Here is a 12,474-nt window from a genome sequence, read left to right on the forward strand (position 1 = left end):
TTGTGTCATAAATCTCATATTTTTTAATATCTTATTTATTACTGTTGCATGGCTGCTATTGTGTGAAAAGGATAATGTTTTTTTTTCTGGTAGTGTGTTCCTTCTTGTAACTTAGAGCTGCCAGTTATCTGTTAAACGGTTTTGTCTTCTTGCCAGTAAAACGTAACTAATGACAGGAAGCGTCATGGTCAATTTTGCACATGGCTGAGTTTAAACAGAAGTCATATCTCTCTTAAATTATTCCAATTCCTTGCATAGGTCATGTGAGGCACATTTTTTCTGACAAAGACATTTGTCCACTATTCGCTGACAGTTTCAGTGACATCATGGCAATAACCATTTCAATAATCAATAAACAAAGGGGAAATATCCTAATCACTGTGTTGACATAACGCTCAGTAGTGGCCACATCCACTCTCTAGTGCATGGTTGTTATAACAACGCTGTGCAGTTAGAAACGCAGGCCAAGCTGGTTTCTTCTATTCCCCTTGCCTTCTAACAATACAGGCTGTGTATCCTTCCATCACCTCCCAAAGTGTTGCTTTTATTTCTCCCTGGTTCCTTGTATCCCATCACGAGTTCCTGCTATCAAGTGAAAAGTGTATTGTCGGCAGGTTTTCTTCTCAGTATTGCAATCCTAGTTATGTCCAGTAGAGGGCATCCATGTTTGAGTTTTTGGTCTTTGGTAAATGGATTCTTTGTAGACACTACTACCACCTCTCCTGTTTTTTGCCACACTGTAAATCACTGAACAGCATTTATCTTTTGTTTATCTCACCAAATGTGGAACATGCAGTATTTATTTGTGGACAAGAGGAATGTGTGATTCATAAAGTGTCTTTCAACCCTTAAAACCACTAAAAATGTTCAGGGTTTTTTTTGTTTTTTTTTAAAGGGGCCCCTTAAATTTACCAGTTAGTTCTCTCCTTCAGCAGCAGCAGCAGTACACTGATCACGCTGGCATCTTTGTTTCAATAAGTGTTGTTATTTAAAGTCCTTGTCCTTTCCGTAATTAGCGTGGTAAAAGGGCATTAAAAAACATGAAGTTAGCCATTTTGTGGGTTAGGCTGGTGTTAAGTGTTACCCAACCCCACATGTGATACAATCTATTTAAATTTCCATCTGGTGAGGCAGATGAGGTCAGGAAGACAGGTCACAGGTTGCTCACTCATTAAATAAACAGGCACCACTTAGTTAATAAGCTCTAAGAAAACCAAACAGAGCCGTGGGGTTTTTTTGTGATTTGTTTTCATCCCTTCACACTTACATTGGTTTCCTGGTCCTTATTCGAACCATTACATTAACACACTCAGCCCTAACCATCAGCCTAACCTTCAACTAGAGCTGGGCGATAGAACGATAACGATATGTATCGCGATATAACTTTTACTCGATAGAGAAATTAAACTATCGCGATAGACTTCGCCGCTCTTGTCCTCTTAAAAAAAAAAAAAAAGGTCAGCCAATCCAAATTAAGTAGCGCAGAGCCGAACCAATCACAGCCGCAGCATCACGTCGCGTGACTTGTTATGTACAGCACAAGTGCCAAGCCACACGTGTGTTTGTTTGGGAAGCAGCCAGCGGGTAATGGAGGAAATGAGTGTGCCGACTAGAAAAATCAACCGAGCGTGACCGAAGAGAAAACAGATGATGGTTCCAATGGCGGAGAGATTGTCGAACGGAAGAGCCATAGAAGTTCCGTAGTGTGAAGGTATTTCGGCTATTTCAAGTCTGACAAAAAACAGAGTAGCGTGCACTGTAAATTGTGCCGAAAGCAAGTCTGGAAATACAATAAACTGGTGCATGCGTCACACTGTGCGCCACGTTATTGTTTCGGTGAAATGAATTTCTACAATACTGTTAATTCTACTCTCTGCAGTGTTTAAATGCTTACATATACACACAGTTACTGTCCCTCCACACATACGACTCGGTTCTGCTTCTATGCCCCAGCTTTGTTTACTTTTTCCCACCGAGGCTTCTAGACTTCTGATTGGCCAACATTTCTGCACGGTTAGGAATCTAGCGCCACCTGCTGCTTTGGCATGTTCATAGCAGCGTTTTCCTTCATTTCTGCCTTTATGTGTGGACGGGATTATTTTTTAAAACGAAAACGGAAAATCTCCGTTTTCAAAAATACCCGTGTACGTGTGGACGTAGCCTCAGTCTCTGACTGGAAGCGCTAATTCGTCATTCGGCTTCTGTCAGACTAAAGTAACTGTTAAAACTGTTTGAAAAGCTCAGCTATACAACAAGGAGAGATTGAGAATTTCCTTTTAGTTCTCAGTTTATTTGATATTGACAAAAGTTAGTCAGTTTTGTCTGTTCTTCTGTAAAACAAACTAAGATTTATTTTTAGAATTAATATTTTGTTTCTAAGTGGAATTGACAATTTAGTCTGTTTCGTTTGTTCTATTTTGAAACTTAAACGCTTTAGTGGCTGCCTTTTGTGTAGTTTGCAATATTTGCCTTTATTTATCTGAAAAAGTCTCATGTTCCTTAAGTACATCTACCCTGTTGAACTTATTATGGGAAATAAATATTTAAATAAAAACAAGCTGCTGATTATTTCACATTTTACTTGTGAGCAACGGCACATTTAAATCTTACAAATATAGTTATTTGGCTTATATCGTGATAGATATCGTTATCGCCTGAAATGAAAAAAACATATCGTGATATGAAAAAAATCTCATATCGCCCAGCTCTACCTTCAACCTTTCATACCAAAAAAAAATGAATGTTTTAAGTTTTGTTCCCACAACATGGCGCTGTTAAGGGATTTATGACCATATAACTTACAAATTGCAAGTACAGATTCCCAAACGTACAGGAGCAGGTAGATCAGTCTAGTGTTTGGATTTTCTCCGGGTAATGAGGCACAGAAAGTGCAAGTTGCTTACCTTTGTATGTTTGGAGGAATTGCAAGCATTCTGCCCTGACCAGCGTGCTGCTCTCTGTGTTTGTGTGCATGTAGTGGGAAGGAGCTGTACACTTTTTTTCACTTCACTGGAAAAAACATGATGGGAGATGAGTAGGAAGAAAAATAGGGGTGGGGGGGGAGGTTCAAGGCAAGATCCAAACCCATGAGGAGTCCAAATGTCTCGGAACAGGGCTTAGTTTTAAAATAATTCTACTGCATTTGTGATGTGCATGCTGTTGTTGACACTGCTTGCTGTGCCATTTAAACAGTACATATCTTATATGTGAATACATGATCCAGGCAACCCTTAAAAAGACTTTTTGAACTTGGTGATGCCAATTGAGTATGTTTATATTGATTATTATTTGAATTAGAGCCCAACTAATGTAGTGAGATATCAGTATCTGCATATATAATAGCTGATAATTGAAAATTCAAAAAGTCAAGAAGAGATGGGAGAAATGCCATGACGTAGGGCTGCTCAATTAATCGAATTTTAATCACGATTACGATCTGGGCTTTCAACGATCATCAAAAATGACTGAGCCGATTATTAGCCCCTCCCTCATTTATCCGACACCTTAAAGGCCGGTCCGTGAAAATATTGTCGTGCATAAACCGGTCCGTGGCACAAAAAAGGTTGGAGACCGCTGATTAAGAGGACCCGAGGGAAGCTCGGAAAGCTAAGCAGATGTTATTTGGAGAGGAGAGTGACTGCTGTTGGTTGAAAAGAGAGGTAAAAAAAAAAAAAAAAAAACTTCAGTGGTGTTGCACACTATTTTATATTATTTTTTAAAGTCATTGTTAACCCTTTAAAGCCGGTCAGAGCAGCACGCTCCGTTTTGTGTAACTATTTTTTAAATCCCTGTAGAACCGGAACCGCGTAAGCTAGCGCAATAATTTGTTTTGCATATGAAACCGGAGGAGTTGTACTTACATCTTATGCCATCAGCTTGTCCTCGGTCACGGTTTCCTTCCACATAAAGCTTTGCAAAAATTGCATAAAACGCACTAGCAGGAACAAAAACATAATATTCCAGAAACACGCCGATCCGATCAGCTGTTCGTAACACTTCCCACAGTGAAACAGACGTCAGCGCGAACTGTCGCATGTCCGCCATTTCCTGGCCGAAACCGGAAGTGACGTCATTTTCACGGAAATGTAGTTTTTTTTAACTTGTAGGCCTTAAAAGCCTATACTGGTCATGTTTGACTTTTCTGAATAGTTTCTGGGATGCTTAGAACTCGAATTGCACTGCTGGAAATCGTTTATTTTGATGCACATGCTGTTTTCTTTGCAAATTTGCATCATAGGATTGTTTTTTTTTTGTTTTTCCTGCAGTATATAAAAATTGGTGTATCTCCAAAATAAAACTATGAAGACACCCAAAATAAATTTCCTGTTCTTGTAAACTATTTTTTGCAACTTTTTTGTATTTAAAGTTTTGAGGGATAAACCTCTTAAATTTCTCCAAGTAGAAATATATGTAAAAAAACAAAACAAAAACGATTTTCAATTGTTTTGTAGTTTATTGCACTTTTTTGCAATTAATGTAGTTACTATGGACTTAATGCATACATATTATTAAAATATGGGCTATAACAGTTATTTAGCAACTTGAAATGCTCCCACAAATGGCACTACAACATGTAAAAAAATAATATAAGGTCTGGCGGACTTGGTTCTATAGTAGGTCTTAAAGGGTTAAATAAATATCGTCAAATAATCGAGATCTCAATTTCAGTGAAAATAATCGTGATTATCATTTTTGCCATAATCGAGCAGCCCTACCATGACGTGACAGTAAAACAAGATTATTTGGCAACTGCATATCCATATTATCTATGCATAACAAAAGTTATAGAAATCTATTTATGTTGTGTGTAGGGCTGCCACAAACGATTATTTTGATAGTCGACTAGTCACCGATTATTTTTGCGATTAGTCGACTAATCAGATCATCATCCATTGAACGTAAAAGTACAGCTTATTGCACCAGCAGCATCTGCTCTTATATAACTATCATTAGCTTACAGCTTTAAGTGTTTAAGGTCTGTGCTAACTAAAAATAAAGACAAGATGATAGTTAATTGAATTCTAATTAAATGTGCAGATTGTTTCGGTGGAGTTTAATAAACTCAGCCGATTTACTCAGGAACAAATAAAATACTGAAAAAAGCCAAACAATAACATTTTTAAGTTATCTAAGTGACTTGTATATGTTTAACCTGAGTAGGGCGTTGGGTTTGAAAACGATCTGCCGGGAGTCCGGTGCTCTCATGGCCCCCGGCTAGCTATCGAGCTAGTGGGTAACAGACGCCTCCGAAAACGCTGGAGTGCTTTTGAAAATATGTGGTGTCTTGATAAACTGAGCAGATATTTGAGGTTTACACAGCTACATTCTCGCCTGAAAATATGTTAAACGTTTATTTTGTGACCCAGAAAGAATAATAAGAGTAATATTAAAACTAACTAGCTGCCGCCATTGTTGACAACTGCGCTGGGCCGCGCTATGAATTCTGGGACACAGTTTCTTCTTCTTCGGGGTTTAACGGCAGCTGGCATCCTTGTACATGCAGTGCTGCCATCTTCTGTTTCAGTCCGTTATTACACTCTTAAATCCTGCTACTTATTCCTGCTTTTGGGATCTTACAAAGCTTCAAATGACGCGTCGACTATTAAATCAGTCGTCGACGATTTTGATAGTCGACGTAATCGTGACTAGTCGACTAATCGTGGCAGCCCTAGTTGTGTGTGTCTGAAAGAAAAAAAGATAAGACATCAGCCGATATATGAGATTTTCACTGACCAAATATTGGCGTTGGTATTGCTCTTAAACACTGTATCAGTCAGGCTTCAATTTAAGTAACAAAGAGCCATCGCCTGTATTAATAGGTCAACTTGTGCTCTGCTTTTCTGAGTGAGCTGGACTCTCATTTGTGAAAATAGTCTTTACTGTACAGGGCTCGCAAAATTGCTAGCGATAGCCGGTCAGGCTATATGATAGTCCGACGGGTGGGGCTGAGATAGATTTTGGTCGCCCGACCGGAGATATCGCTAGCTCCGGGACGTCGGGCTAGCGATTTTGCCAGGCCTGCTGTATAACGTTTGTGATTACCACGCTAGACCTCATTTTACCCTTCCAATATTTCTTTCACCTGACTTGCTTATTTAAGTATCTTAAAGTTCATTTAAACAATAAGCAGAGTTCTGCATTGTTAATTTACAGCTTTTTTTTAAATGATCACATAAGTCTAAGGTTATTCAAATGATATGAATTCATATCACTTGGTTTGATGTTTGAGTCATTTATGTCCTACACTGCTTATTTAAAAATAAAAAAGGTGATTCAACCCAGAATCTCAGGGTTGTTTGAGCTAGAGTTACCTTTGATGTCATTGTCAGGTCTGCAGATATGAGTCATTTTCTGTTACCAAAAAAAAAAAAAAAAAACAATGGAAGGAAAAAAAAAGAAACTTTACAGTTTGTGTGTTTCACCCATCATTGTAAATTACTTGTGATCTAGTTCTTTAGGCAGCAGGAAATGTGAAGCTCAACGCTCCTGTATTTATTTTTGACACGTGTTGCAGTTTGAGTCTGATCCATATGGCAGTCTGCACAACTGCGGATCGGAGGCTCCAACTGGTCCAAACCATAGACTGCATATAAAAAATTCGACATAGCCATTGTGACGTCACCCATTGGCTTTGGGCAAAGCTTGAAGCCACAGTGTTAGCATTTCAGCCTCCATGGTTTCAGTTTTTCGGAAGCAGGAGTTACTATATTTGGACAAGAGGACAGAGTGCTAAGTTTTCAGCAAACACTGGGGTTACAGAACTGCAGCTACAGAGTTACACGCAGCTCTTATGCTGTGTCTCCAACAAAAGAAAAACAAATGAATCCAAATATGGAGGTGACGGAAGTTTAACATTTGAATCTTTATTTAGTCATGCATTACTACAAGTTATACAATTGAAGAATGAAAGGATGAATATGTGTCGCGACGCCAAACTGAGCTGGGATAGGCTTACTGTTTCTTTCAAGCTATTGAGCTCTACTTTGAGCTCTAGCTATGTTTTACAGCTCAGTAAAATTGGCTACTTTGTATTTTATTCATTTGCACAAACACAATTTTCAAAGTAATCTGCATAGCTCTGTTTCAAAGCAGAACTAGCTTGTTATTCTGTGTTATTGGTAATAAAAATAAATCAATTATATGTACACGGTTTTTAATTTAGTTCTGAAAATTTCAGATACGCAACAAAACACAATACATTATACTACGAATAAGCTTATACCGAGTTGCCATATGTGGAAAAATAATATTTTGCCATTTTCATTTTCTTTTAGATCAAACTGTTTTTTAAATATGTGTGTACTGGCTTTCTTTTGGAGTCAGCCTCAGGTGGTCATTAGACGAACTGCAGTTTCTGGCACTTGGACGTTTTCTTTAGAGTTTGCAAGCTGGTCTAAACATCCATACTGTCACACTCATGGACAGGTTGTTTTGTGTGTGTGATTGTGTGTGTGATTCCACTTGGGGGCGGTGTTTCTGCAGACACAAACAAGCCTGCTGACACAAAAAGCACAGTCACTGTTAAAGTAACAGCATATCACTCGCCTGCATTAGCATGCACACACATACCCCCACCACGCACGTATGGTGCACATTGTGTATGAATATGCTTATTGTGTATATGATTGCTCTGACTTCTGTCTGTATTCCTCTGTTTTAGCATACTGTATGTCCAGAAGCAATTTGCAAAAAGACCAGTGTGTGTCTACGTCTGAGTGTGTGTTGCCTATATAAACCCCTTTTCTCTCCCCAGTATTCACCAAGCAGTGAGTAGAAGTAGGCCGCTTAAAGATAGCTCCCAGCAACCTCAATACCAGCTCCTAAAATATATCTGCTCATGAGAGTCATCATCTCCCTCCCTCTCCCTCTTTCTTATTCTTCTTTTGCTCCTTCTTCTTTTGAAAATAGAACAAGAATCAGACTTTAAGTGTGCAGATTGATGCCCTGAGTGAAATACTACTGTGTGTGTGTGTGTGTGTGTGTGTGTGTGTGTGTGTGTAGGTGTGTACTCAGGTGTTAATGTGTGATTTACTTGAATAAGGTATACATGCCTTACATAAGACTTATTTCAATGAAGAGGTGACATCAGGATTGTACCAATGGACCCATCAAATTTAGGAGGATTTAGAAGTGATGGCACCCATGAATTTCTCTGTGGTCTGACCCCACTGTGGAAATGTGTACAGCTCAGAAAGACATGTATGAAAGGAAAATAACCACATGATACAAAATAGGGACTGTTTAGTACTTAGTCATTAAAGGATCGGTGGGGTCTGGTCACTAAAGGAACCCTGCTTAAAATGGATTAATGACACAGTTCATATATAACATTTAAAATGTAGGTACTAACAGATCATTATTCATTTTTAAAAAAATTAGTCTGTTGTATGTATCCCTTAAAAGTTATAAAAATACAAGTCACTATATTGCCATCTCCAATTTGCCTGTTTTGTATGATCAGCCTGTAACTTCAAAGCTCTGCACCTGAAAGAAAAACAAGAAAAGGACACTGATCTTGTCACTGAAGCTGAAACCTACAAAAGTTTTTTACATTTTTAATGTTTTTCTTTGTTTTTTAAACATTTACCTAGAATCATTTAGGATGCTGTATTTTATACTCCAAGCTTTACCATCAGGTCTATAATAAGAATTATGGGAAAACTGAAAAATTCTCACCTTCATCTTCAAATCTACACATTGAAGCTGAGCCTTTGCTTATACTTTAAAGTTTTTGCCTGTAAGATTTTTCAGATTGACTGTGACATAAGCCAATATTTGTTGGCATTAATAAATATTTTAGCCGTACAATAGTTGGAAATGATTACCCTTTCATTCGCTCTGATATTGTGATCCCTGCTTAAATCTTTTGCTTTGGTTTCCTCTCACAGTCATTCCTTTGCATAACCTAACAATAGTGGGCAGAGTGGGTAAATATGTGCACTGTATGTAAACCTATTTGTCATACTCTTACACCTTTGTTCTGCTGTGGGCATCGGCTACCCTCCCCCACCTCCTGTGACCATAAAAACAAAAACAAAAATGGTTATTGAAAAGAAGTGAATAAAAAGTTGAGTGCGCTCTCTCATATCGGCTCAATATTCTTCCTGCTGTCTGGATGCGCTGAGTCTGAGAGTGTTCTTTACCCCCCATTGGCCCACATCCACAGAGAATGAGGACAATAGTTTGGCTCTGAGACATGTGTGCCTAATGTAGTCCTTTTATGTGGGAAAGTGGAACTGTATGGAGATGGGAGAGAAAGAGGATCATTGTGTTCCTGGTTTTCTTTCGGCCTCTTTTTCTCATACATCTGATGGCTCTCAGATGTTTCGACCGCTTACTAAGAAAACACATTTATTGCAGCATCTATAAAATCAGTCACAGATCGTTTGGTTGTAACGATGTTTGTGGAATGGTACTGTGATGGCACGATCATGTTTTGTTGTTATTCATCATTTAGTAGATGTTTCGTTTTGTTCACTCCAAATTAAGCTTTCGGTAAAATCACCCCTGTTAGTGTCCAAAAACAAAGTGATGACCAAAGTGATTCCAGTTCATTTTCAGCCGGGGCTGAGGGTACATACTGAAGTTCAGAGAAATCAGCTGTCAGTTTTCAGTGCAGTTCGTCCTGTGGGAACCATGAATATAGATAACTTTATGGCCATCTATCTGATAATTGTAGCTAATGTGGTCTGAACAAAACTGGCGACTTCCAACCAGCTGCTACCCATAGAGCCATACATTTAGTAACTAGATGTGTTTGTGCAGTAGCCTGATGGAATTGCCATACAAAAGAAGTTATGACATCAGGCTGGTGCAGAGTTAATTACATTCTGTAACGTCAAAGCAGCCATGCTTACTAATTTGCAACATTCCCTGCGATGACCTAAAAAAACACTGAGATATTAAAGGTGTGCAACCGTGTTAAGAACAACACATCGCAGCTGAATAATCCATCAGAATCTCTCTTCATTTTAAACACTTTATGGATATAAGCCCAAACAAGTCAGTGTCGTTTCATACAGACAGTGTAAACTGCAAGCAGTTTTATGATTAATGACTAATCAGCCAAATAAGCCCCAGAATGTCCCTTCAAGCCTGCATACACTCGTGCACGCATCTCTCCACACACCCACACAGCAATATTGAGGTCAGATTGGGAGAAAGACACAGACCCCCCATCATGGCGCACCCTCTGGCTACCTCTCTGTGAGCTGTTCACTCATGTAGAAGCAGACCCATCTGCCCCAAGAGATGGCACACAGAGGGCAGAAAAGTACGAGGCGCACGTTTACGAGCAAGAAAAAAACAGAGGTGGAAATTAGGTTTAGAGAAATTGAGAAAAGATGCCAGATTTTGTGTGTGTGTGTGTGTGGGGGGGGGATCTGTGCTGTGTTGCCCTGAGATACAGGATGTTGTAATAAGGCAATTGAGAGAGAAAGAGAGAGAGACAGAGGAAGACTGTGAGAGCGATAGAGAGAGGGGCTGGACTATGTAATAGAGGAAAACGGGGGAGGAGGGTATGCCTCAAGGAGAAGTGCATTCATTTTTCTGTCGGTGTGACAAGCCAACTCCCCCTCTGCCTGCGCAGAAAGTGGAATGCTCCGCCTTGCTCTGGGCTCTGTTGTTGTGCAGAGCTGCAGAAGGCCTGACAGAGCCAGCTAGACAGAGAGGAAAGGGTGAAATGCATCGACAGAGACAGACACGCTGTGGATCGAGAGCCTGTGAATAGATTTCATCACCCGGTTCAACCAGCGACACCAGAGAGGAAGGAAACAAAGAAAAGAGGGAGACAAGAAAAAAGGTGCTTCAGTTAAAGGAGGGAAAGTGAGAGAGAGAGAGGCAAGGTGAAGGAGGAGAAGGAAGGAAGGAAAGGGAGGGAGGAAGGAGGCTCAGACATGAGGAGGGGCGCCTGACTGACATTGCTGCTCTCTCTATCAACTCGCACACACACACACAGGGACATAGGCAGACACACACAGACTGTGCACTGCACAGTAGCTGCTCTTTTATCGCCCTCTGTGGAGCCTCGTCCCCCATCCTTTCTTCTCTTTAGAGTGAGAGGACATAAGACAGAGAGGAAGGAAGAGCAGGAAGAGGAGGAGGAGGAAAAAGACGTGAAGGAGGAGAAGGAGGGGAGGCAGTAACCCTCTCCTCTCCTTTACTCAGACAAACAACCGGGGGTGATAGAGAAGAGCAAAAAAACAAGAGGTGTGGGGGAAAAAGGAGCTTTCTGTTCCATTTCGCCGTCTCCTGTGGTCCCTCGGCCAGAGAGCGGCTAACAGGCACCGCTCATGTCCGTGAACTCGGAGAAATCCTCGTCCCCTGAAAGGTAACACCTCATCTTCCTCCTTCCCTCTCTCATTACTGTTCTCATTTTGCCTCGATATGTTAGTTTGCATGTCGTTTTGTTTCTTCCCACGAGCCTCTTCCACCACAACCATCCCCCTCAGCACCTCCATGTTTTGTCTCCTCTCTGTTTCTCTTTCTGTTTCTGTCTCCGTTCCTTCAGCCTTGGTTCCTTCTATTGTCTGGGTCACACAGCAGTTACTGTAGCAGGGCGAAAAACGCAACGGTTTATTGTTGCATGGTTCTGTAACATTTCAACAGAGCGTCCTTTTCTGCATGCACATATGAGCATGTACAGTACATAACACATCTCGATCACACACACACTGTTGTAGACAGATGCATGAGCTCACGCTGCCTTCCGAGGCCGTAACATTTCCTATACGAACAGTGACAACAATACATGCACATACGAACACACGCAGTCTCTTTGTGGTGCTTGAGCTCAGAGCTTACACAGCAAGAGTGTCAACACACGTCAACATCAGCACGGCCAGCAGCAGCAGCAATGCATCTCAGCAGCAGTGCGAGACAACAGATAACCACATGACGCACCTTAGTGCATAATATTCCCGATCGATTGCTCCTTCGGACACAACACAACCTCTTTGCAAAACACACTCACACCCAGGCAGCTTAATCATAATTTGATGAACTGCAAATTCATTGTAAATATACATACCAAATCACCAAACAGTAATGATGAGTGTTAATAGCAAGGTCACCAGGCATTATCAGTGACATGGTACACCTTGGCTAATTGAATACACAGAAACTCGCACACCGTACATTTTTCTAATTGCCAGGACAGGATACACTACGCTGAATGACAGCTACATGCATCAGGGCTAAGCATTCCTTATCTCACCCTCGTTCAGTCAAGATTGTGCCCTCTTTAATAATTTGTACCTATTCGTACCTAATTAGTCACCCCACAGGATCAAAGTGAACACAGTGCTTTTTTTGTTTGTTGGTATGTTGGTTTGTTTAGGGCTACTGAGGTAATCCCGGTTTTTAAAGCCAGTCTTGATTGCGTAGTTCTGGAAGTAAAGATGAGAGAAATGTTTGGGAGCAAAAGCTCAGTTTATTGGTAGTTTCCAAGCAGTCAAACTAAAAGCGAACCTTTGC

At 40.4% G+C, this 12,474-nt stretch overlaps 1 protein-coding gene across 6 annotated transcripts in view; it reads left to right on the plus strand.

Moving 5' to 3' along the window:
• Positions 1–12,474, plus strand: part of srpk2 (SRSF protein kinase 2) — a 74,441-nt gene that overhangs the window by 16,234 nt on the left and 45,733 nt on the right. Inside the window, exon 1 of one of the 6 annotated variants that reach the window (XM_086299246.1) lies at positions 10,625–11,329. The exons of the other annotated variants lie outside the window; for them this stretch is intronic. Coding sequence (XP_086155372.1) covers positions 11,292–11,329 — 38 coding nt within the window. The 5' untranslated portion in view covers positions 10,625–11,291. Of the gene's footprint in view, positions 1–10,624; positions 11,330–12,474 lie in introns of those variants that run through there. 6 annotated transcript variants of the gene reach the window in all.

The sequence above is a fragment of the Aulonocara sp. 'chitande type north' Nkhata Bay genome, linkage group LG7, assembly GCF_057382095.1.
Source record: "Aulonocara sp. 'chitande type north' Nkhata Bay isolate Kocher_YH1m ecotype deep benthic linkage group LG7, A_spYH_male_GT1.1, whole genome shotgun sequence".
NCBI classification, from domain to species: domain Eukaryota; kingdom Metazoa; phylum Chordata; class Actinopteri; order Cichliformes; family Cichlidae; genus Aulonocara; species Aulonocara sp. 'chitande type north' Nkhata Bay.